General features: G+C 40.7%; 1 protein-coding gene across 11 annotated transcripts in view; it reads left to right on the forward strand.

Annotated features, from left to right (window-relative positions):
- LYST (lysosomal trafficking regulator) overlaps positions 1-27350 on the forward strand; it is a 200313-nt gene that overhangs the window by 33034 nt on the left and 139929 nt on the right. For 8 of the 11 annotated variants that reach the window (XM_045039833.1, XM_045039839.1, XM_045039831.1 and 5 more), the window contains 3 exons: positions 8253-8342; positions 12463-12661; positions 26822-26912. In XM_045039833.1, the coding sequence (XP_044895768.1) occupies positions 12470-12661; positions 26822-26912 (283 nt within the window). In that variant the 5' untranslated portion in view covers positions 8253-8342; positions 12463-12469. 11 annotated transcript variants of the gene reach the window in all.

Consider the following 27350-nt stretch of genomic DNA (forward strand, 5'->3'; position numbering starts at 1 on the left):
ATTTATGAATGAATGAATGAATGAATGAATGAATTAGTGATAGGTTTGATGGTTCTTGGGGAGGCAACTTGGTGACCTAGAGAGCCTTTCTTGTCCTATTGTTGAGCGTGAGATTTTATTTTCAGTGGTAAATGTAATGTTATTGGTAGCACTGACTAAAACAGAAATGACAAGGTACTCAAAAATGCCTAAAACTGAAGAATATCTGTGGTAATGACTTGGTGTAGGGGGGAGGTGTAGTAGTTTTATACTGTATGTCAAGGAAATGACTATGTCAGAATCCACAAGACTGACGGTGATGGCTTAATTCTGTGATCTTTTGGATAATAGGTTGTGAAAATTAATCACAGAACCAGAACAGAGCTGAGATATCATAGTCGGCTGTCCAAATGTCTGTGGGAAGTCTCACTCAGTAAAAGCAGGGCTGCTATTGACTTACTTTATTGACCGTTTCATTTCCAGAAGGTTAAGGAAATAGTCAGGGGAGCTGATAACTCCGAGCCTAATTTTGACCCACAATGAGGGCTCCTTAGACAGGTGAAAATAATGGGAATCCTGGGAGAAATCCATGATGTTCATTTAAGAAATTCAACAGAAGGTTGTGCCACATACTGTGCTAGATGCTGTCGATTTTGCAGTAAATGCAGCAGACAAAATCCCTGTCACCAAGGAACTTTTATTTGAGAGCTAACCATGATCCAGCCTCATGGTTACTTAACTGCAGTGACCTTCACTTGCATTTCAGACACCTACGTGCAGGGTCACACTCTGGCTGATGTTATGATCTGGAACTGCTTGTTTCAGAAATCTAAAAATTCCAAAATTCCTATATCCTTAATTCCCTCATTTTTTATTCTTTAATCTCATAGACGTGGGTTGCCTGTATTTCAGCTTGCATGTCAGCATCTACCTGGCCTCTTTCTCTTTCCTACCCGGTCTACAGCCCAGTTTTGACCGTATGGATTGTTGTCTCACTTGTACCCTTGATTCCCTTTCCCCTTCACTTCTGCCGCCTCACCCACCCAAACTCCCATCTCTCTGTCAGCGACACAATCTGTGTTATCTACTGTTAGATCCAAGCAGCTAAGCCCGGCGGGAGAATCGCAAACATCTGAGAGAAGTGACACTACCCAGCGTTCATGGTTTTCAACTTCTGCTGAGCTCTGAGCCCACCAGGAGGTCCTTTCATTCATCCTTGGTCACTGCTCTCTCCACCCTTGTTTTCCTGCTTCTCATTTTGTGTTTTATTACCACACTTAACCGTAATTCTCTCAGGGACTTGACTTGAGCTGCTCTTTCTGTCTGTAATGCCTTTCTGCCCCCCTTTTCTTTCTCCCTTTACATGCTCAACTTTTACTGAAAGATACATGAAGCTTCCCTGACTACTCAAATTGGGCTCAGTGTCCCCTCATCGGTATACAGTACCTGTGTATTGGTTCGCCTTTGCCACCATAATGGGACCTCCTTAGGCGCAGAGACGGAATTACTTTCACATTTTGCATTCTTAGTGCCTAGCACAGAGTGGGTGTTTTAGTAAATGGGAGCTAAATGGATCAGTAAAAAAAACAGGAAGAGGAATATGGGTCAAAGCTGGAATTTAGAGAATTAGAAGTACGTATCTTTTTTCAAAGAAAAGATAGATAAGACGCCATGGATATAGTCTCCAGAAGGGAAGGTGGTTGTAAGGTGGCCATAGGCAGAGTTTTTACTGAACCACTGGAGATAATGTGAAGAAAAGAGAGGTAAAGTGGCCAGATGAACTCATATTTTGTTTTTTAATTTTTTTTTTTCAACGTTTATTTATTTTCGGGACAGAGGGAGACAGAGCATGAATGGGGGAGGGGCAGAGAGAGAGGGAGACACAGAATCGGAAACAGGCTCCAGGCTCTGAGCCATCAGCCCAGAGCCTGACGCGGGGCTCGAACTCACGGATCGCGAGATCGTGACCTGGCTGAAGTTGGACGCTTAACTGACTGCGCCACCCAGGCGCCCCTATATTTTAAAATAATACGTGTAGAAGAGGGAAAGAAGGATACGAAACAAAAATATGTAGATGTAGGTACAGATCTCACGTATAACAAGAGAATACAGGGATGCCGGGGTGGCTCAGTCCATTAAGTGTCTGACTCTTGATTTCAGCTCAGGTCATGATCTCAGGGTCGTGAGATTGAGCCCTGCATTGGGCTTCTTACTGGGCATGGAGCCTGCTTAGGATTCTCTCTCTCTGCCCCCCTGCACCTCCCACCCCTTTCCCCCCCGATCATGGACACGTGCACGCTTTCTCTCTCTCTCAGAAAAAGGGGCGGCGGTGGATGGAGTACAACTCTAAGAGAATAATGAGCTGAGGTTTTGAAAGAGGTTAAGGGTGACCTTTTACATTTTATATGTAGAAGATGAAAACAGCAAGCAAATAATAGATTTTTTTTTCTTTTAAACAGACTGACCCCCAGAGAGTAGCTACACTTGTGGTGAGCACAGCATAAAGTGTAGAGATGTTGAATCACTATGTTGTATCCCTGAAACTAATGTAATATTGTGTGTCAGCTATACACACAATGTTTTAAAAAGATTTAAAAAAATACACAAAAACCCTGACCCTATAATTGGATACAGAGAGTAAATGAAAATTCTCAGCTTCTGTTGTGTTTCTGACTTCTTTGATGATGAAGAATGATCTATACATAGACTAGTAAGACTGGATGTAAGAATAATAATAGGAGAAAGTTTAAGCCCAGGATTAGAGAGGAGATTGTACCAGAACCATTGGCTGCTCTAAATGAGGTCACATCTCAGGTTCAGATTCTGAGAAAATGTGTTAATGTCATTGACAAACTGGTAATCTTTGAGTCATTGTGGTGAATTTGAAAACTGTTAGAAGACTGTGGAGGACTAAAGTTCCAAAATTATGTATGTAGGTATTTGTATATATATATATGCGTACATATACATATATGTATAGACGTACATATACATATATGTATAGACGTGTATATACATGCATATATATGTATATGTGCATACGTATATATATGAACATAAATACACGTGTATATATATATATGAACATAAATTTCGATGAGCTTGATGCTACTTCCGCAGAAGATTCTAGAGATCATTTTAAAAGAGTCTCCAACATTTACAAAAGGTAAAGATGAGCAGTCAGGGTTACAGGGATTTTCTAAGAATCATTCATTCCAGGTAGCCCAGTTTCCGCTTTTGGCAGGGATGCCACATGCACAGGTTAGGAGATGCTGAGGCTGTGATATATCTAGGCTCCCAAACGGTATTTGACATCATCCATTCTATCATTCCGTGCATGGGAACGTGTTGGGGAATTGCACCATAATACAGGGCCAGGGATTGAACACCCAAACTCAGTCTTAGTTACTAATGGCAGCCTAGGGGGAAGTCTCTTAGGGGTTGCTGTTTTGACCCTGTTCCACTCATTGGTTAACACCTCCTCCTACTTCTCACTCTCAGCCGGGAACCTTGCAGTTTGTTTCACCAAGGAAACAAAAGCGCCCAAATCTTGGTCTGTTCCCTGCCAGAGCTGCTAATCTTCCTGCGTGTACTCACGTACTGTCATCCTTTTTGTTCCATTACGTGAACCGTCCCTGTTCCTATCACTTGTGTGCTAGATACTCTTCGTATTGCCTACTCACTGCTGCAGCAATTACCTCCTCTCGTTCTAGCTTTTCATTTATTTTCCTTCCCCTGTTGGAGAAACATGCTATGCAAACATGCTGTAATAGTATCTCAGCTTACAAACGTGCCACAATGTCATTCATTAAAAAATAAATAAAAAGCACCACCTCCCCACCCCATGTTCCCTTCAGGCTACCACCCATTTCCTTGCCACCCAATGGCAGAACTTCCCAAAACAGCTGTCTTAACCCCCTTGCCTCCGTTTCCTCACCACCCTCTGCCACTCCACTGAGACTACTCTTTGACAGGTTGCAGTAACTTCCACGTTGCTAAATCCTGTGGTCATTACCCAGTCTTCATCTTACTCAACCTGTCAGCAATATTTGACACAGTTGATCAATCTTTCCTGTTTTGAGCTTTCTTTACCTGGTGTCTGGGAGGCACCGCTCTCCTTATTTTTCTCCTGCCCTACCTGCTGCTCCTTCTCAGTGTCCTGTGCTGGATCCTGCTCCGCTTCCCGACTTGCGGATGCTAACCCGTGGGCTGAGCCTTAGAATCTCTTCTCTGCTTCATTTATACTCACTTTCTGTTCCCCACTGATCAATAGTGTGGCCACTAGCCACAGTCCTGTCATTGCAGAAAGTTCTGTTGGACAGCACTGCTCTGGGTTATTTCATCCTTCTCGTCCTGTTAAAATCCTTCCGTATGCTGATAACTCCCAAATTGATTCACCAGTTCCAGCCTCCCCACCTGGAGTCCAGTTTGGTGTATCCAAATATCTACTTGGTTTTCAGGCCACCTGTCAGATTTAGCATAGCGAAAATAGAACTTTATGTTCCCTCCCACCCTCCTGTCCTGTTTGTCTTGTCAATCACTAAACAGTGCTGCTCTTCACACAGCCTTAAAAAGTCTTGTGGACTTTTTGGGGTGGGGGCAGGTGGGAAGGAGACTTCCATTCTTTTTTTTTTTTTTTTTTTCAACATTTATTTATCTTTGGGACAGAGAGAGACAGAGCATGAACGGGGGAGGGGCAGAGAGAGAGGGAGACACAGAATCGGGAGCAGGCTCCAGGCTCTGAGCCATCAGCCCAGAGCCCGACGCGGGGCTCGAACTCACGGACTGCGAGATCGTGACCTGGCTGAAGTCGGACGCTTAACCGACTGCGCCACCCAGGCGCCCCGGAGACTTCCATTCTTAAGGAGAAACAGTTCTAGGGGAACACTTCTTTTTCACCTTTCCACACCTTACTTCAGTCCCTGGCAAGTGGGAATGAGTAGCTTTTCTCCCTCTTTGTAATAATTTTTAACTACTTCTCTTGCACTCAGTATCCAGTGCATCAAACAGAAACTAATCTCAGAGTCCTGGACTGCTTTCCCCAGATGCTCACATGACCCATTGTCTTCCTTCATTCAGGCTTCAGCTCAGATATTACCTCTTTAGCCTTATCGCTATGGAATCTCTATGACAGTAGCATTCCTGTTGCTCTGTACCCTTACTCCTTTACTTTTTTGTAACACTTAGCACTGCCTGACATTACGATATGTTTGTTTTCCATCTGTCTGTATCTCACTGGAATCCATGAGGGCAGGGACTTTGTTTTTGCACTGTTCCTAGTGCCAAAAATAGGAGCCAGCAGGTTGTAAATGTTCCATAAATATTTGTTGAAGTAAATGCCATATTAAGGAAATTTCTGATGAAATAAAACTAAGAGGTATAGCTAATACATTGTCAGGTTTTTGCTTTTTGATTCAGTCATTCGTGTTTTACACTTTACCAGTCACTGTATTAGAAAAAGTGAAATTTACGGGCGTCTAGGTGGCTCAGTTGGTTAAGAGTCCGGCTTCGGTTCAAGTCATGTTCTCATGGCTCGTGAGTTCAAGCCCCACATTGGGCTGTCTGCTGTCAGCTCAGAGCCCACTTTGATCCTCTGTCTCCCTCTCTCTATGCCCCTCCCTCTCCCTTCACCTCAAAAATAAACATTAAAAAAAGAAAAAAAAAAAAGAAAAGAAGAAGTGAAACATTATTTTCCTGAGGTCATTTGTGTGATTACAGGTATTTTGCTATGCTTTTCATTTATTTTAAGAATATAAAAGTTCTTATAATATTGTTAGGAGAAAGTTTTATTTATTTATGGCATTATAAGAATTGTTGCATTAGAAGTTGAATATGATAGGGTGCCTGGGTGGCTAAGTCAGGTGAGCATCCAACTCTTAATTTCAGCTCAGGTTATGATCTCATGGCTCATGAGTTCAAGCCCCACATCGGGCTCTGTGCTGACAGCATGGAGCCTGCTTGGAATTCTCTCTCTCCTCTCTCTCTCTGCCCCACCCCTGCTCACTCACTCACTTGCTCTCTGTCTCTCAAAATAAATAAATGAACTTAAAGTTTAAAAAAAGTTGAATGTGATACTAATAACGATTTTTAAATTTGATGTTTTAGCTATAAAGTACAAAAAGTAGTAAGACAGGGTTCCTGGCCTTAAGGAACTCATGACCTAGTGGGTAAGACAGTCATAAGTAACTACAGGGTGTTTATGTAGTTTGGAAACAGAGGCAAATACATATAATGCCCTAAGGCATCAATCTAGTTTCCAAGGCCGTATTTGCAGACTTTATGGCCCTCCGGTATAATACAGGATGATAAAGGTCGGAGTGCAGCTATGTGTGTGATCGTGGGGGCAGAGGAAGGTGGGGGGCACAACTGACTCTGCCCGCTGATAGAGTGACAATCTTGGATAGAATGAAACTCCATGGATATCCAAGCTGGGCTGCGTAAAATATAGATAAAGAAGCCATCCCAGTTTCAAGTATTAGAGAAGTCCCTCAGCATGGCCTAGAAGTGTTCCCTGATAACAGGGAAAAACAGACGGATCCAGTTGTCTGTCAGCTTCCGCTGTTTTTTGTTTTTTTGTTTTTTAATTTTTAATGCTTATTTATTTTTGAGAGAGAGGGAGACAGAGCATGAGCAGGGGAGGGGCAGAGAGACAGAGGGAGACACAGAATCCGAAGCAGGCTCCAGGCTCCGAGCTGTCAGCAGAGAGCCCGATGTGGGGCTCGAACCCACGAACTGTGAGACCATGACCTGAGCCGAGGTCGAACACTTAACCGACGAGGCCACCCAGGCGCCCCTGTCAGCTTCCACTTTTTTTTTTTTTTTTAATTTTTTTTTCAACGTTTATTTATTTGTGGGACAGAGAGAGACAGAGCATGAACGGGGGAGGGGCAGAGAGAGAGGGAGACACAGAATCGGAAACAGGCTCCAGGCTCTGAGCCATCAGCCCAGAGCCCGACGCGGGGCTCGAACTCACGGACCGTGAGATCGTGACCTGGCTGAAGTCGGACGCTTAACCGACTGCGCCACCCAGGCGTCCTATCAGCTTCCACTTCTAATGGCCATACTGAGTTACCTGGAATCACCATAGCATCATGCATAACATCTCTGATGGCTCCACCTTGTAATAGTCAAAGCAATTAATAAAATACCATATTTATGCTCACAACTTGATCAGTAACTTCCCCTTCTGTAATCTTAGAGTTCAAAATATCGAGATGATTTTTAGTAGTTCAGAATGCAGCAGGAGCAGGTACGGACGGTGTAGTGAGGCTTCATTCCAGGACTGTTTCAGTTGGTCCGGCAGTTGATGGACTGATGTCTGGTGCTCAGAGTGGAGGAGGGGGACCGAAATCTAGCCTGTACTTTGCTAGCTGTGGGGCTGCCGCAGCCTGGGAAAGGGTGTCTTTTCCTACATCACATAAAGCCCTGTGTGGTCGAACAGCCAATCCCATTGCTGCAGACTTTATCCTCAAGTGCCTAGAACAATGTGGTACAAGCACTGTTTGCCAAGCTGAAGGGAATTTAAGAAAGTTCTCTAGCTTTGAGCATCTTGAAAGAGTTAAAGATCATTCTGATTTTAAAACTTGTGATTCAAAATAAATGTTCATGGTTGCCTTGTAACTGTGTTAAGGAAATATTTGTTATGCCTCTGTCTAGTCAAAACTATAGAGCGAAAACTGGTAACTAAACAGAAGCATCTTGTGGCTACACCAGGAGTAGAAATTTACCCGTTAGTATTCTAGAAATAGCCTTCATGGTATTGTACACAAAAGATTAATTCATTTTTAAAAATTCAACACGGATATGAGGTTTAGTGGTAGTTTATTCATTATTTGGTTTTAGTATTTTTCTGAGTTTTCATAGATCCTCAGATGCCTCTCACTGTCACAGGAGAGTAGCGACTTGGCTCCCCATGGCATGCAGGTGGTATGCCACTGCCTCCCTGATTCCAATCGAGATCGACCCTGGCCTGACTCTCCTTCCTCTGTAGTTAACTGGTGATTCCTCTGGAGGTCGGAAGGAGCTGGGAGCAGAGGAGGAGTAAGGAGCTGTGGTCAAATCACCTTGTTCAGATCACGTGCTAACACTCCCTGTCTCAAGATTCCGTTCTTGGAGCTACAGAAACTTTTTAGTGTGTTCTTGAGGTTCAAAAAGTTTGTTGGCTTCCTTTACCTCAAATATGAAGACTGGCCATTGATTTTTGTGTCAGAGCTTTATTAAAATTATTTGTGTCTTACTATTACCATTAATATGGATGTCTTTTTTTTTAATAGGTGAAACTTTATTCTAAGAATATTTGTTTCATCTAGTTCATGAGCTCAAATTATAAGGACTCTAAATGTTACAGAAGTGTTGAGAGATTGGTAAGTATTTAATGTAATAGATATTAACAGTCAAAATACTTGTTTCAGTCTAACCCTTTGAAACTACATAGTTATGTGACATTAATTAAACCCAAAGTACAAACAACTAAACTTTCTTTTCCTGTAGTAGAGACGGATATACAAATTGTGGTGTATTCATACAGTGGCATTATTGCACAATGGTTTAAAAAAAATTTTTTTTTCAACTTTTATTTATTTTTGGGACAGAGAGAGACAGAGCATGAACGGGGGAGGGGCAGAGAGAGAGGGAGACACAGAATCGGAAACAGGCTCCAGGCTCCGAGCCATCAGCCCAGAGCCTGATGCGGGGCTCGAACCCACAGACCGCGAGATCGTGACCTGGCTGAAGTCGGACGCTTAACCGACTGCGCCACCCAGGCGCCCCTGCATTTCCCTCTTAACGTTACGTTTGTTCCTTTAAACCATTGTGCATAAAAGTTGAAAAAAAAATTAAAAAAAAAAAAGAGGGAAATGCAAAGTTATAAAGGATACATATAGCATACTATTTATATACATTTTAAAAATAGCTAAAACAATATTGAATATTTTATAGCTATAAAAACATGTATAGAAATGATGAACACCAACTGAAGAGCGGAAGAAGTTGGGTGGGGTGTGGCTTTCCTGTACTGTAAGGTTTGATTTCTTTGCGCATGCGCGCGCACACACACACACACACACACACACACACACACACACACTGATCTGAACATAGCATAATGTTTAATACTTGCTAAGTCTGAGTATTGGCTATAACCTCATGTTATGTATCCTTTATACTTTACTGGGTGTTCAAAGTATTTAAAAAAATCTTTTTAAAATACCGTGCAATCATCTTTTCAGTTGGCATTCAGAGTGGCTGAAAGGCATTCAGTGAAATTCAACATTCCTAGTAGATGAGTCAGAAGAAATGAATATTTCTTAATGTGCAGAGCAAAAGTGTCCCCTGTCACCCCTACCAATGTTGTTGTGTTAGTGCTAACTAAAGCTGTTAGATAGAAGAGTGGAAAGCATGTGAATGGTGGATAGAAAGATTCAGAATTTTTGTTATTTGTAAATGACAAGGTTTTATATCTGGAAATTTCTAAAAAAAAAAAAGTTAGTAAGAAGTTTGGGTATATGATTACTATATCAAAATAAATCTACTTCCTATTTGCCTCCTATAAACCAGTTTTCTATCCTACTTAGAATGTGTAATGGAAACAAAATCCCATTTAGAATAGCAGCGAAAACTGCAAAACATCTAGGAGCAGACCTAACAAGTCATGTATAAAACCTAATACATGTTTCCGACAAGTTTCCACCACAAGGACATAGAGAATAAATGTGCAAGTAGTGCAAGGATGTTCATTGCAGCTCTGTTTGTGATAATAAAAATGAGAAATAACCTAAATCTTCAATAAGAGATTGGCTGCATAGTTAATAGTACATCTGTATAATGAAACACAGGTAATGTGCACCTGCAGCAGGATGCCGGGCCGTAAAGAAGAGTGAGAGAGAGCGCAGGTGAACAGATGTCCAAAGTGAACCAAAACAGATAGTAGATCATTTATGTATAAGATCCTGTGTATGTAACTGTGTGTTTATTTTATGTACATTTAAAAATCAGGAATAACCTACATTTCCGCATGGATTATAATGCTTTTGGCTGACCTGGCATCTTGTGCTCTTAGGAAGTGGGGTTGAAATTATTTCTTCACTACTAAATATTCGTGTTATCTTAATTTCTGGAAAATAGACCCTAATTATTACCACAATTTTTAGATCTTTCACATTTTTAATATTGCTCAAGTTGCAGCGTGCCTTGCACTTCGTGGTGTCTAGGGAGCCCTGTCGGCAGGCTGCCCTCGCGAAGGGGTTGTTCGTGCCTGCTCACGAGTGAACTTGGTCACAGCTGTTCATATCAGTACTGCAGCTGAGTTACATGCACCATCGGTACGATATCTGATGAGTTTTAAATGTTTCCGGGTTGTTTTCGGACACTTTTTGCTGATCCCATCTGGTAAGATCAAGAAAACACCTGCATCAGAACTCACAGAATGACGTCAGCATCTTTGGAAGAAAATCCCAGGAGCAGTGGGAGATGGTGCATCTCATAGGAGACGGTGCAGGGTGGATGGTGCATCTCATAGGGTGGATGGTCTAGATGGCCCAGAAGGGGATATTGTATGGAAAATTCTAAGTGATAAGAAGGCAGTGTGTTACGCTTTAACTGGCAGTCTTATTTCTGTTTTAGTGGAACACTAAAATTATTTCTCTTATGTAAGTAATTATGTGCCTTAAAATCAGTGACAGATTAGGTGAAGTAAGTTAATAAAATTGGATAACTATGGACTGAATATGAACTAGTTTATATTATTATATACATATATATAATTAGTACGTGTTATTATAAATTATTATAAACTATTTGATGTATGGAATAATTTTTACCTTATGAAAGCTTATAGAGAACCAGCATTTATGTAAGAGAAATTATTGCTGCAATTTTGGATAAATGAGTAATGTACATTTTTTTTATACTTTTTTCTAGTGATCAATAATATTAAAAGCAATGAGCTTTGTTACACTAAAGAAAGGATTGCTTTGTAATAATACCTAGGATCCTGATAGGAATCCAGGAATTAAATCGATCAAGCCCAAGACTGAACAGGAACCAAAGTAGTATTAGGAATTTCTTTGGTTTCTCCCTTTTGTGTTTATCTGCTTCTCTTTGCATCCTGGTGGTTCATTTTCACCCAGTTGGCTTCTTCTGAGCCTCAACCACCTCCTGATAACCACCACGGGCCCATATTTATGTGACTTTTCAGCACATCAGCTATGCCCTTTAATTCAAATTCCCATGAGAAAGAAAGAAAGCCTGATTAGCTCAATGCCTCTTTGCAAGCTGCATTGAACAAGTCACATCTTGCAGCCAGATGTTCATCGGCTGCCCCGTGAATCAGGTGTGCTTCGGTTGATTAGTGCTCAGACGCCAGCCTTGTCCCTTGGCAGTAGGCATGGTCATATGGTCCACTGCCTTCTCAGCAGGGGCTCTGAGGCAGGTTCCTGCCAACGCCCATGGGTGAAGAAAGACTCCACAATATGCATCTTATTTAATTTAACCTCTTCAGGTTAAAAAGTTTTTAAAGGTTACTGGCTATTTCAAAAGTACCTTTAGCCCTAAGATGAAACTGTTCTGAAGTTCTTTGGAGATTTTATTGTTCATGATTTTTCCTTTCTAAATAGTTGCACATTTTGGGGCGCCTGGGTGGCTCAGTTGGTTAAGCGACTGACATCAGCTCAGGTCACGATCTCATGGTTTGTGTGTTTGAGACCCACGTCGGGCTCTGGGCTGACAGCTCAAAGCCTGGAGCCTGCTTTGGAATCTGTGTCTTTGTTTCTCTCTGTCCCTCCCCCACTTGCTCTTTCTCTCTCAAAAATAAATAAAGATTTAAAAAAATATTTTAAATAGTTATACGTTTTTCTTTATATTGGTGTTTCCCCTCTCTTTTGTCTGCTTTACCTTATTTTCCTTCATCTTAAAATGTCACGTTGCCCTTTATTTGATTTAAATGTGTAGTAGGAAGCAAAGTGGCATAACTTAAGCTGCTAGAATTGTTCAATTTTTATTTACCTGGTGGTAAATCCTTTTTCTTTCCATTAACTGAACTCTGGTGTTTGCAGCGGGGGGCATCACTGATTGTCAGCTCCATCACATGAAAAATAGTTTATAGTTTTTAAAAGGTCCATTCATATTTTTAAACCATGTAAAGCAAGAATGTTTTATGAGTGTATTTTTATTCTACGATGCGGTCTTTGAAGAAGGTGGGGATCTACCTTAACTGCCACCAGTCACTAGTGCATCTTCCATGGTGCTTTCACTTCCCGTTCTTGGTTGTGCTCAGCCGTTTCCATACCTGGGACTAATTTCTGCCATGCAAGAATATTTAAGGAGCCCTGGCGAGATAAGATCTGTGTCTGAAAATATTACAGGGTTAAGTACCAATGCCCAATAATTTAAAGTCAGGCTTTAGTTAAAAACAGCCTTAAAAACACCTGGTTTTAAACGTAAATTTTTATTTCTCTAATCTTCTTTTTTGTAATATTTATCTTATAGCTCGGTCATGAGCACCGACAGTAACTCACTGGCACGTGAATTTCTGACGGATGTCAACCGGCTTTGCAATGCAGTGGTCCAGAGGGTGGAGGCCAGGGAGGAAGAGGAAGAGGAGACACATATGGCAACCCTTGGACATTACCTTGTCCACGGCCGAGGATTTCTGTTACTCACCAAGCTAAATTCTATCATCGATCAGGTAACATTTCGTATCAAATCATTTTTTTCCTCAGTGTATCATAGTTAATTACAGATACATGATTTCTGAGTTACATAGTTTGTGAGAGTCTCTTTGAGATAAAGTCCTATCTCTCACATCACTCCCAACAAAGAAAAGCAGCCTCATTTATGAACATACTATTTATTTGGATACTTTCCAAAATGTCAGAAGTGTCTTAGGTTATAAATGGCCTTAGGATTCTAAGATGGCCTCATCCATATTATGCTTTTTGTCCTAATATCAGTGTGAGATAACTATGATTATTACTAAGGATATAAGAGTACAATTCAGAAACATTATGAGTTTGCACTTTCAATAAGTATCAGATATATTTTTTGAAAAATTTAGTGTAAATTATATTTAGGGAGCTTACTAATTCTGGGGTAAAAGTAGAGAATGCTTTGTGTACGTCTAGTTTTTTGTACCTTATTGTGTTTGCTTAAAGTATGGTCTGAACATATAGCATTTTATTGTTTCCTTATTATAGAATTAATGGAACTTTAAAGCTAGTTGGGAGATGGAGATGTCATCCAATCTTTTTTTTTTTTTTTTAAGGTTTATTCATTTTTCAGAGACAGAGACAGAGCGTGAGGGGGGAGGGGCAGGAGAGAGGGAGACACAGAATCGGAAGCAGGCTCCAGGCTCTGAGCTGTCAGCACAGAGCCAGACGCGGGGCTCAAACCCACAAATCATGAGATCCAGACCTGAGCTGAAGTCAGACACTTAGCCGACTGAGCCACCCAGACACCCCAATCTTCTTTTATAGATGAAAAACTCAGGTGCAGAAACATTAAGTAACTCAGACAGGGTTAACTTGAAGCCCAAATGTGATTTATATCTTTGCTTTGTTTTAGTAGAAAATAAATGTGTATTTTATGAAAGAAAAATTTCACTATCTGCTTTCAGGAGACTAATTTATGTGGTTAAATAATATTTCAGTTAACTTGAAAAGGCCCCTATAGCACCAATATGACAGACATTTTTATTTTTTTTAATTTTTTTTTAACATTTATTTATTTTTGAGACAGAGAGAGAGCATGAACAGGGGAGGGTCAGAGAAAGAGGGAGACACAGAATCCGAAACAGGCTCCAGGCTCTGAGCTGTCAGCACAGAGCCCGACACGGGGCTCGAACCCATGGACTGTGAGGTCATGACCTGAGCTGAAGTCGGATGCTTAACTGACTGAGCCACCCAGGCGCCCCATGACAGACATTTTTAAACACTGATATATGTTACTGGTTTCAGATATAAACTTAACCGTTGTTAAAATTTCTTTGCTATGAAGGCATTTTGCTAATACATATATTGGGTAAAGACAGAGACTAAAATTAAACAATGCCTCTGTTCTCACAATAAGCTAAGGAGCCTAACATATATATCAGGAAGTATTTGTTCACTGTGGTGTCCACCTGTCATGAAATTTTCCAGAGTATTTTCAGGTTTATATATTTTTATTCCTTTTCATGAATTTTATTTATTAATTATGTAACTACATATAATTTAAGTTTTGTATTTTGTATGATTTTTTCCAAAAATAAAACTTAAAGTTAGAAAAAATTATTTGTTAGATCATGTGTAATGATTTTTATTTCAAAATTTTGGTGATATAATAAGCATATCATGCTCTGTTCATTTTCTTACCCCACATTAGCACAATTCAGTGCTTTCTCTCTTTTTTTTAAAGATACATAAATAGCATCAGAAATATCAAATATGCAGGAATAAATCTAATAAAATATGCACAGATTTCTACACAGAATTCTATAAAACATTATTGAGGGAAACTAAAGAAGACCCAAATAAATGTAGGACTGTGTAATTTTCACGTATTGGAAAAGTCAATAGTGTAAGGATACTTTTTATTTCCAAATTGATGTATAGATTCCACAATGTAATCCCAATCAAAATTTCAGGAGGTTTTTAATGAAAGCTGTATTAAGATATAATCCATTTATCCTAGAATTCACCCATTTCATGTGTACAACTCAGTGGTTTTTAGCATAATCACAGATACATGCAACCGTCACCATAGTCAATTTTAGAACATTTCATCACCTCGAACAGGGACCTGGTTCCTTTTAGCTGTCACTCCCTTATCCTTCCCATCCCCCTCAGCCCTAAGCAAACACTAATCTACCTTCTCTTTCTATAGTTATATGCTTTCTCTTTTAAGTCATGAAATACCTTTTAATGTATTATTAAATGACTGAAATCATTCAAGTCATAATTTCAACAATATTTTTTCCTAGGGTGATATCTTGTGTTACCTTTTCCCCAGTCATTCACTTTTGGAATTATTTAGAGCAATGGAAGTAGGAACAGTAGAAGTAGAAGTAGGGAGCAAATAAATAGCCATTTAAAAAATAGGGCTTTTTAGGGCACCTCAGTGGCCCAGTCGGTTAAGCATCCATCTTCGGCTCAGGTCATGATCTCACAGTTGGTGGATTCAAACCCCAAGTCAGGCTCCGTGCTGACAGCTCAGAGCCTGGAGCCTGCTTTGGATTCTGTGTCTCCGTCACTCTCTGACCATTCCCCACTCACACTCTGTCTCTCTGTCTCCCAAAAACTAAATAAACATTAAAAAAAAATAATTAAAAAGGGCATCTGGGTGGCTCAGTTGGTTAAGAATCTGACTTCAGCTCAGGTCATGATCTCACGGTCCATGAGTTCAAGCCCCATGTCGGGCTCTGTGCTGACAGCTTAGAGCCTGGAGCCTGTTTCAGATTCTGTGTCTCTCTCTCTCTACCTGTCCCCCGCTTGCACTCTGTCTCTTTCTCTCGAAAATAAACATTGGGGCACCTAGGTGGCTCAGTCGGTTAAGTGTCTGACTTCAGCTCAGGTCATGATCTCACAGTTCATGGGTTTGAGCCCCACATCGGGCTCTGTGCTGACAGCTTGGAGCCTGGAGCTTGCTTTGGATTCTATGTCTTCCTCTCTCTCTGCTCCTCCCCCGTTCATGGCTCTGTCTCTCTCTCTTCGACAAAAATAAATAAAAACATTTAAAAATAAATAAATAATAAACATTAAAATTTTTTTTTAATTTAAAAATAAAGATAAATAAAAAATAGGGCTTATTAGCACTTAATTATTTAAACCAGGAAATGGAGAATGATCATTTGAATCTTTAAGGGGAATTTAATTGTACAAGTTTAATCATTTCACATGGAATCAAAACACTAGATTCAAAGCTGTGCATTTCTATAGGAACTTCAGCTTTTCTGTGTGTGCTTCTCACGAAGGAGCACTTCCTGGGTGCTCTGGGGAGAGACAATTTAAGCCCTTACCTTCCACCTTTGTGCCAGGACTTTATTAATAGATATTTAGTATAAAGAATTAAACAGACTTTTTATTACTGTATAATTTACATGTCAAGAACATACAGATGTAAAGTGTATACAGTTGGGTGATACCTGTGTAACCATGGCCTAGGTCAAAGTCTAGAACGTTTCCACCACTCTAGAAAAAGCTTTTCATGCCCTTTTCAGGCAGCCCTTCCCCTTCTCCCACTCCAATGTAACCACAGTTGTAGTTTCTAACATCTCAGTGTAGTTTTGCTGTTCTAGAATTTCACATAAATGGAATCATGCAGCATGTACTCTCACATCTCGGTTCTTCACCTGTTGTGCGTGAATCAGTAATCCACTGTTTTGTTTCTCATTGGTGTTCTGTTGTGTGGATATACCACCATTCGACCATCTGCCTGTTGTTTAACCATTTGGCTTTCGTTTCCTTTTGGCTAATACAAATAAAGCAGCTATGAACATCCTTAAAAAAGCCCTTGTGTGAATATATTTTCATTTTTCCAGGGTAAATATCTAGGCATGCAATTGCTGTGTCGAAGGGTAGGTATTTAACGTCATAAGAAAGTGTCAGACTGTTTTTTCAAAGTGTTTGTACCACTTTTCATTCTCACCAGCAAGGTATGCGAATTCCAGTTGTTCCGTATCTTCTCTGATATTTGGCATTGCCAATCTGTTTAATACTAGTCATCCTGTGTGAACATGAACTAGTATCTCACTGTGATTTTAATTTGCATTTCTGTGAAAACTAATGATGCTGAGTGCTATTTTATGTGTTCACTGGCTGTTTGTATGACTTCTGTCAAATGTCTGCTTAAGTTTTGTGCCCATTTTAAAAGTCAGGTTATTTGTTTGGTATCCAGTTGCAGGGGGTTTTGTTTGTTTGTTTGTTTGTTTGTTTTTAGTGTATTCTGGATACAAGTCTTTGTTGGATTACAAATATGTTCTTTGTGGCTTGCCTTTTCATTTCTTAACAATGCCTTTAGAACAGCAGGGGTTTTTGTGTGAATAGCATGTTTTGTATTCTAAGAAATCCTTATCTTGCATCCCAAAGTCACAAAGATATTGTTTTTTTTTTCCCTAGAATCTTTTTAATTAGTATTTTTATTTTGAGGTCTGTGATCCACGTTGAGTTAATGTTAGTGTATGGTGTGAGGCAGGAGCTACAGTTCCTTTCTCCCCCTCCTCCCTGTGTAGTTACCCAGTTATTCCAGCAACATTTCTTCTTAAGAGTCTGCTCTTTCCCCCAGTGGCCTTGGTACCTATGTGAAAAATCAGTTAACCATTTATGTGGAGTTTATTTCTAGACTCTTCAGTTCCATTTATCTGTCATCTGTTCTTTCACTGATACCGTACTGTTTGGGTTACTGTGGCCATTACAGTATATCTAGAAATTAGGTTGTACAAGTTCTTCAATGTGGTCTTCATTTTGAAGAATGTTTGACTCTTCTAGGTCCTTTGCATTTCCATATACATTTTAGAAGCAGCTTATTCTGAAGAAATGCTTGGTAGGATTTCAGCTGTGATTGCATTGAATCGAGAAACCAGTTTGGAGAGAATCGACAATGTTGAGTTTCTCAGTCTATCAGCATGGTGTAAATATCTGTTTATTTGAGTCTTTCTAATTGCCCTGCAATATTTTTTGGTTTTTGGTATGGAAGTCTTGCATATTTTTTTGGTAAATTTTTCTGAATATTATTTTTTGATGTTATTGTAGTTTGCGTTTAATTTTTTTTATTTTCTGTCATTTGTTGCTCATAGAAATGTAATTGATTTTTGTACATTGACCTTGTGCCCTGTGCCTTTGCTAAATTCACTTATTTATGTTTATTTTGAAAGTTTTCTGTAGAGTCCCTAGGGTTTTCTATGGGCACAATCGTATCATCTGTAAATGATAGTAATTTCACTTATTTTCCAATTTGTATACCTTTTATTTCATTTTCTTGTCTCTTGCACTGGCTTCTAGTACAAAGGTAAGTGGCAGTGGTGAGAGTGGACATCCTGCCTTATGTCTTACCTTAGAGAGAAAACATTCAGTATTTCCACTAAACATGATATTAGCTCTAGGTTTTTCTTAGATGCCTTTTATCAGAAAGAGGGAGTTCTCGTCTATTCCCAGTCTGTTAGAGCTTTTATCCTGAATGGATATTGGGTTTTGTCAATGGCTTTTCTGAATCTGTTGAGACCATCATATTATTTTCTTTTAATTCCGTTAATGTGGGTGAATTACACTGATGGTTTCTAAATGTTGAAACCATCATTTGCATTCCTGGGATAAACCCCATTTGGTCGTGATCTGTTATACACAGACACGTTAATCTGTTTATTCTTTGGGGGAAAGCATAGTCTGTGTACGTAGCAAAAATATATTCTTTTCAATGGTTAAAGATGGCATAGTTGAAGTTTATATGCAGATATTTTTAAGTTTTTTGAAAGAAAATTTGTCCAGCCCAAAAAGGAAGGGTTATCATAGATTTTTAACCTTGGCACCAGTGTTAATGAGATGGGTGGCCTCATCAGATCTCCATACCCTTATCAGTAACATAAATACTTCAAGTTGGGTGACTTAAAAGATCCCTTCCAACAAAATTGCTACGTGTTTTCATATAACATTGATAATAATGGTTTCTGATTTCTTCTATACCCTGGTTATAAATATAAGTAGCTTAATTCTGATGTAATGAATAGAAAATTACAATGACTTATTACCAACACAAGTGTATAAATACTACTTTTTAAAACTCCAATATATAAATACATAATTTCCATATATGTTCACACTTTATGAATGTTCTATAAAGTTTTTACTTATTTTGCTGAGTAAAATATGAAGTTTTATTGGAGGAGGTTATACATTTATGAATAAAGCACTATTTAAAAATTATAATAGGTATGGAGTGCCTGGGTGGCTCAGTTGGTTAAGCGTCTGACTTTTGGTTTGGGCTCAGGTCATGATCTCACAGTTCATGAGATCGAGCCCCATGTGGGGCTCTGCACTGATGGAGCAGAGCCTTCTTGGGATTCTCTCTCTCTCCTTCTCTTTCTTTCTCTCCCTCTCTTTCTGCCTCTCTTCCACTTGCACGCGTGTACTCTCTTTCTCAAAATAAATAAACCTATAAAAGGGGTGCCTCGGTGGTTTAGTTGGTTAAGTGACTGAGGTCATGATCTCACCGTTCGTGAGTTCGAGGTCCGTGTCGGGCTCTGTGCAGACAGCACATATTTGAATAAATATTTTTAAAAATATTAAAAAAAATAAACCCAAAAAGAATTGTAATAGGTTTCTTTAATCTTCAGCTGTTTTCTTTGTAAGAGAGTACTTTTTTCTTCCTAATTTTTTTGTAGTATTATCACTTTAATACATAGTACTACATACATGGTTTATCATTGGAATATATAAAATAAGTATTATAAAGACACATCAGACCTTTAGAAATATGGCTACATAATTTGTTCACTGGTTTATTCAGCAGACCATTAAGTACCTAGTAAATGCCAGCACCTCTGCTAGATGTAGAGATAAAAGAAGAGAGATGGTCTGTACCAGCACCTCTTAGCTTTTTTTTTTTTTAACGGATGAGGCTGTTTTATTTTATTTTAGTTTTTGGTTTTTTTTAATTTTTTTTTCAATGTTTTTATTTATTTTTGGGACAGAGAGAGACAGAGCATGAACGGGGGAGGGGCAGAGAGAGAGGGAGACACAGAATCGGAAACAGGCTCCAGGCTCCGAGCCATCAGCCCAGAGCCCGATGCGGGACTCGAACTCACGGACCACGAGATCGTGACCTGGCTGAAGTCGGACGCTTAACCGACTGCGCCACCCAGGCGCCCCATATTTTATTTTAGTTTTTATTTTTTTTTACATTTATTTATTTTTGATAGACACAGAGCACAAGCGGGGGAGGGGCAGAGAATCCGAAGCAGGCTCCGGGCTCCGAGCCATCAGCACAGAGCCCAACGCGGGGCTCAAACTCACTGCGAGGTCATGACCTGACCTGAAGTCAGACACCCAACCGACTGAGCCACCCAGGTGCCCCACCAGGACCTCTTAGCCTTTGAAGAGATGGACAAGTTGAAAAAAAAGCAGTGATGACAAAACAGTGTGGAAACATTTGGGGAGTGCAGAGGAGCGGGTCGCGAGGAAATGCTTCTTAGAAATTGGTACCTCAAAGTAGGGGTTGGCCATTTAAAGAGGGAGGAAGCATGAGGCCAGAGAAACTGCACATGTAGACCCTGGTGGCTAGAGGAGAAAGAACAAATTCAGTGACCTAGCAGTCGTTTAGAGGAGTTAGAACAAAGGCTGTGTGTATGGTGTTGGCTACTGAAGACACTGGAAGACAGGGGCCACGTGATGGCAAGCCTTGTCTACCACATCAAGGAGACTTTAGTTTATTCTGAAAATACTGGGGAGGTTTTTCAACAAGAAAATAGGCAATGAAAATTATCCTTCAAGTTTGACAAGTAAGTCTTTGGTAATATTTATTAGCAAGAGTTATTTCAGTAGGAAAATAAGGCGAACTTTTAAAGTTAGTAAAGGTGATAATAGTAAGTCAACTTTACTTTGCTGCATCTAGGTCTACAGATTCTGTTGACACACATGTCAAGATTTATCCATGCATGATTAGTCCAGCATTAATGAGGGCATAGTGGGGTGCTGATATGCCTGCTTCTTGGAGTAGTGCAAGTATCAGCTTAGCCACCAGACAGTGGTGCTAGCCACAGAGAGTAGGTAATCCACTGAGTTATCTACCTTTACACCCAGGCTAATAGATAGGAGCAATGACTGTGTCAATTGATTGCTGTGTAACAAACCACATTCCAAAGACTTAGTGGCATAAAACACCATTGATTTGCTTGTGTTTCTGTGAGTTGGAAGTTCAGGTAGGCTCAACTGGGACCACCGCCATGGCTTCTTGCGGTGTCGTCTGGGCTCATCTCTGAATGTGCGGTCTGTCGGCAGAAGACTAAGGGTTTTTGGATGGGGCTGCTGGCCCGGCTGCCTCAGTTCTCATCCACACGGCTTCTCACGTTTCAGTAGGAGAGACTCAGCTTCTTGACATGGTTGTGCCAGCATTCCAAGAGGGTGAGAAGAGAAGCTGTGGGACGTCACATGACATCACTTCTGCCACGTTCTCTTGGTCGAAGCAAGTCCCAGGGCCAGCCCAGAATTAAGGGATGGGAACATAGACTCCATCATCTCAGAAGATTGTCTGTGGCCACACTTTATCTACCATAGCCCCTTCTCTGGCCACATTTGGTAGCATTCCTCCCACATTCCATCTCTCGCAGGACTCTCAAAGTTTCGTCCCATCATGGCATCAGGCTTGAAGTTCATGATCTCATGATACAGGTCAGTTCTGGATGCAGATGAGGCTTCCAGGTGCAGCACTTTAGTTACCTGTGAACATAAGAGCCACGCTCAGCCATCCACAATGATGATGAGGGACAAGTTAACCACACTAGATGCTTGCATTCGAAAAGGAGAGTGACCAGAGGCACGTAGCGGTCACTGCCCCCCTGAACTCCTGTCAGGCGTGTGTTGTCAATGCCCCCTATTCTTGGGACAGGGAATGGTTCTGCCCTACTCCATGATTCTCCAGACCCTTGGCTCCCTCCTCTGGGGTTTCTTCTCTTTCCCGTAAGGCATAGCTTATCATGTGCAGCTTTCTTACCCTGCTTCATGCATGGAGAAAAGTGGCTGTTGGTATTTTTCAATAATACAGCTTTCTTGAAAAATGTAGCGGGTCTCCTCTGAATTTTAATGGTGTTCACTACATTCCCCACAAGCCACATCTATAACTGTTTTTGAGACAGACCTCTCTACTTTGGGCACATAAAGCTTATATGGAATAATCCTCGCAAGATTCTGAGTAGGACTTTTGTCTAGCTGATGACATTTACGAGGTACCACCCAAAGTCTTTCTGGAGTCTTAACAAAGAGTAATACAGCCATTTTATCACCATTCTTTGCTGTCAGGGAAAGAGGAGCGACACCAGGCACTGGCTGGGCAAACTGTGGCCTGCAGTCCAAAATCCTGCCACCAGTGATCTGTTTTTGGACAGCCCACAAGCTAAGAATAGTTGTGAAGTTTTAAAGAGTTATTAAAGGAAACAGAAGAATATGCAATAGAGACCATTTAGGACTCAAAAAGCCTAAGATGTTTACCATCTGGTCCTTTAAAAAAAAAAAAGTGTGGCACCCATTATAATTCAAGAAAAACTATCACCATAATGTTTGACATCCATGAGAAAAAGCAGCGTGTTTAGCTTCCTGAGACATCAAAAGCATTTGGCAAAATTAATCCATTTTTCTTAACAAAAACTCAAAAAATAGATTCAGAGGGTGCCATATGCAAAGGGTAGAAAAACCAGTAATATTTTTAGGAAAAAGCTCCACAATAGAATCAGTAGAAGAATAATTCTTTATGGTTATTTCTGTTTGATATCATGTTTTAAAAACATGCAGTACTGGGGCGCCTGGGTGGCTCAGTCGGTTAAGCGTCCAACTTCAGCTCAGGTCATGATCTCATGGTTTGTGGATTTGAGCCCCGCTCTGGGCTCTGTGCTGACAGCTCGGAGCCTGGAGCCTGCTTCGGATTCTGTGTCTCCCTCTCTCTCTGCTCCTCCCCCACTTGTGCTCTGTCTCTCTCTGTCTCTCAAAAATAAATAAATGTAAAAAAAAAAAAATTAAAAAACATGCAATGGTGAAGTGGAATATGAAAGTAATGACAACTCAATGTGAGAAAGATGGAGTAACAAAAATGCCATTCTTAAAAGCAATACGTACAGAAAACTCTGGAAGATCACTGTTTCCTTTATCTATAGCTATACAGCTAGAAAATAAAAGAAAAAAGATGCTGTTTACAGTACTAATAGAGTCATGTTCTTATATACGTATGTGTACACATATATATTAGAAATAATTATAACACTCTGGCAGAAGGAATAAAGGACTTAACATATATTTCTGCTTATGTCTGGAATATTCAATTTAATTAGCATGTCGAAGTGCTGATTTAAAGTAATACCATTAATACCAATTAAAATGACTCCAGTAGTCTGCCGTCACGTTCTGAATGCAATTCAAGCTCTAAGCTTAGCCTGTCATCCTGGGGTCCTCGAACCCCATGATCTGGTACCCACCTGCCTTTGCGACTTGCTGGACATCCATCTGGCTTCCCATCTCAGCCCTTCCCCTGGCTCATTTGCCCTTTCTCTCCCATCCTGCCACCATTACTTCTAGACGACTAGGGTAGGCAATTAATATTCCAGTCTAAACCCTTGAATTGTAAAAGGAACAGCCTGACACCTGGTAGGTACTTAAAATATATTTCTTGAATTGAACTAAAAATGTACCACCTGCATGAGAGTGCTTTTCCTGTTTATTATTGGTATACACTTTAAAAAGACATGTTGCAGTCATCCCTGCAGAGGGAGAAACATAAAAATGTAAGTATTAAATGAGAAGGGGTGTGATTTCTATAGATCGGACAGTCCAGGAATAGCCAGGCAATGGATCTGTTTATAGCATGTATTGCCTAAATTGCCTAATAGGCCATGTTGAGAACTCTCCCCTTGGTTGACGTGAGGTAACACCCCATTCTTCTGGACACTGTGACTAATTAGGACCTTGGGAGAGGAAACCAGAGCTTGGTTTGCCCTAGTTTGCCGGGATGCCTGCAAAATAAGAGAAAACGATTTTATGACTTGCAAAAGGATGGAATTAGATGTGTGGTTTCTTTGGAATTCGAAAGGGTAAGTAAATCTGGAAATATGCAATACCTAGGAAAGTAAGAGGCCCAGAGGATTACCAAGAGCTTCCCCAGTGATGAATTGTGTTAGAAATTATTGTGATTGAATGAAGTCAAGAATTGTTCTGTCACTGTTCTATTTATTGGGTCACGGAGAGGCGAGGGGTGTTCTCCTCAGAATGCACTTCCAGCAGAGATGGCAAAAACCAAAAACCTGCACTTGCCACAACCCCATTCTTTGAAGGGCCCATGGTTTCCAAGAACGAATCCACTTGGTGAAATGGGGATACAGGCATGCAGTCCAGAGGGGGAACAGTAAACTTGGGTTGGTGCGGAACAAAAAGCATCACAAAAGAGGTTTAGCTGGGGCTGGGCCTTGAAGGTAGTGAGGGACCCCTTAGCTAAGTGGGAGGGAGTGACAGAAGTTCCAGACGATGTGTCATACCGAGGTCGGGAGGCAGGAATGCCTGTTCACGTAGCGATGAGGATTTGCCAGTGTCCTGTCCTGTCCTGGAGCAAGGGCTGTGGCACTTCACACACTCCTAAGGTTTCTGCAAGCTCTATTAGAATGTTACTAGTTCATCTGCTAAAGAGAAAGACTCAGATTAGGAGGACTCTACAGGAACGATGTGCCCCAAATTGGTTTGCATTTTTTTAAAGACCATATTACGCATAGATAACTCCAAACTCCTTCACATGGCCCACAGGCCACATTGGATCTGGCACTCGCCACCTTGCCAACCTGTGCCCTCCAGCCATCCCGGCCCGCTTGCTGTGCTGTGAAATAGCCGAGCTCATTCCCTACCCTTTGTATACTTCCGAGAGCCCTTTTCCTCCAAACCTTTGCGTGGATTCCTTCTTCTGTTCATTTAAGTGTCTACTCAGGTGGCCCGTCACTCTATGATCCCTGTCCTGTTAATTTTCTTCATAGCACTGTGTTCTGTCTGGAGGTTTCTTATTTGTGCCCATTATTTTCCATCTCCTCTGCATGAGCATCAGCTTTGTGAGAAAGTGAATATTCTTTGTTCACCACTCCATCCAGAGCGTCTGGCCCATGGTAGGGGCTCAGTAAATATTTCCTGATTGAATGATAGAGACATTTAGACATGAACAGTTCAGCAAGTTGACTGCTGTATGAGAAGTAAATCGGGAACCTGAAATGTAGCCTTCCTGAAGAGGGGATTAGAGAAGGCTTTCCACAGAGGGACTAAAGACCTGCCTGAAGAATGAGTTAGCGTTTGGCCGATGGGAGGACGGTAGTGGACAGCTGCAAAAAAAGCAATGCGTGTGAGGCAGGCGTATTGGGGAGTACGGACCAGTAGTGTTCAGGAAACCCTTCGTAGCTGGACATGTGGGGTTGGGTCAGGTGTGGTGGCAGGAGCTGACACGGGACAAGTCAGTAGGAATCATGTCACGAAGGGTCTTCTAAGCCTGAAAAGAAATTCCGATTTTCCCTTTGAAGTATTTCGGAGCCTTTCCATAACCAGGGCACTAGAAGGAACAGTCTGAATGCTGCGCCTCTGCTCTTCTCATTCCTTTCAACTCTCAGCCTGTGGCATCTAACTTGCACCCTTATCGCTGCATTAATGCCACCTTTGCTGAGGTCCCTGGTGACCCTCTACTTGATAAATGCTTTTCTGCCATCATTTTACACAACTAAAGAACAACAGCTCTTGACCTGGTTTCCTCTCTTCTCTCCTGAACTGCTCTCTTCCCTTGATTTCTCTTGTTCTACATTTCTTTGGGGGTGCTACTTCTCAGTCTCCTTTACAGACTTCTTTCTCTCCAGCACCTTCTTCATTCCTGAAATGGTGAGTGTTCCAAAGCCATCCGTCCACTCTTGTCATTCTTCATGCTCTCCTTAGGGAACCTCCTGTGCCCTTGACTTCTGCTGCAGGGACTCCCAAAAGACTTGGGAGTTGTGTACTTCGCATCTTTTTCTTAAGCTCCAGATCTATCTATCCAGTCACCTTGTTGCCTAAACCAGAATTCTCCAAGTTCTTTCAGATTTTTCTTTTTTCCCCCCTTCCACCTCATAGATAATCAACTGTAAGTTATTTCAGTTCTTCTTTGCAATTTCTCAATTCTGTCTCCTTTTCAGATTTACTGTTAGCACTTCTGTTTATCAGTATCTCTTATCCAGATTATCGTTTTCCTTGCTTCTAAACACTGATCAATCAATCCCTCTCCCTCCCGCCCCAATTCTGTCCTCTATACAGTGGCTAGAGTGGTCTTTCTAAGAAGCAAATCCGATTATATTACTGTGACTCCCTGCCCACTGACTAAAGTGAGGAATCTGAACTTCATTTGTCAATTCCTTTACTGCCCATGACGTCAGTGTCCAGACTGGCTCTCTGCTTCCAGTCCCACTTCCATACTTCTGACTGGCAATGACCGCTCCTTTTTCTGATCTCCGACACCGAGTATCTGTACCACACCCAGGTACTTACTTATACCACATGCCTTCTATTGTCATTTAACTGTTTGTGTGTATGTATTTTATGGACCAAATGAAGGGACCTTCTCCAGGGCTTGGACCATATCCTCCAGAAAGGGTAAGACAGTCAGTGCTGTGGACATAGTGTGCAGTTGACACATATTCATTAGATTACCTTCACTAATAAGTCTTTCTTTATAGATGGTCTTCATTAATCATGTCAGTTTCTCCTTTTAAAATTGTGTTCTCTGAGTTTTACATTTAACCGCATGAAGACTTTTTGTTTAGTAGCTTCATATTATTGGTTTGCTAATTAATAGGGCTGAACTTTTCATTTTCACCTAGCACATTTTTTTTCATAGATGAGGAATTCTTGCAATGTGCATGGTGGTAATAACAGCTATTTGGGGAAAAATCAGCAAGAGTGTGCTAAATACCGTCCAATACTCCTACATTCTTCTGTCATTGGAAAGGTTTATAAACTGAAAAGTATCACAACTTTAATGGGATTTGAGATCAGTTAATTGGATTCTTAGCTTCTCAAATGCAACCTTTTAAGAAAAAAGGAACTTATGGTTCAATTTAAGACAAAGCACTAGGAATTACGTGTCTCATGACCTCAGAACATGAAGGATTGTTTTGTTTCTAACACAGGCATTGACGTGTAGAGAAGAACTCCTCACTCTACTCCTGTCACTCCTTCCACTGGTATGGAAGATACCTGTTCAAGAAGAGAAGGCAGCAGGTATGTTTCTTTTATCATATCACTTGCGTTACCAAAATTCCACTGGGGGAAAAAAGTTGCGTTGAAAAGCTCCTTCTGCCTTGATAGTTGATACAGTTCAAATTCAGAACAGTGTCTATTAGTGTGAGACTTGACATGAGAAGTTCTTTACGCAAACACATTTTTATTCCTGCTAATACAAAAACCATGGTGCTTCTTAGGGGATTACTCAAATGTAATGACGATTAGAAAACATATGAGGAAGGAGATCACTCAGCAGAAGGAGTAAATGTAGGTATGCAACCCTGTCTGAGAAATGGATAGTGAAACGTTCAAAAAAACGAAATGAAATTTCCTTTGCTTATTTTAAAGACTGCTTTCTATGACCAGTGCTCTACCAGTGACTTTTGCTGTTTAGTTTAGGGTTTGGTTTTGTTTTGTTTTAACATTTCTTTGAAA

This window comes from Felis catus, chromosome D2, assembly GCF_018350175.1.
Source record: "Felis catus isolate Fca126 chromosome D2, F.catus_Fca126_mat1.0, whole genome shotgun sequence".
Classification (NCBI taxonomy): Eukaryota; Metazoa; Chordata; class Mammalia; order Carnivora; family Felidae; genus Felis; species Felis catus.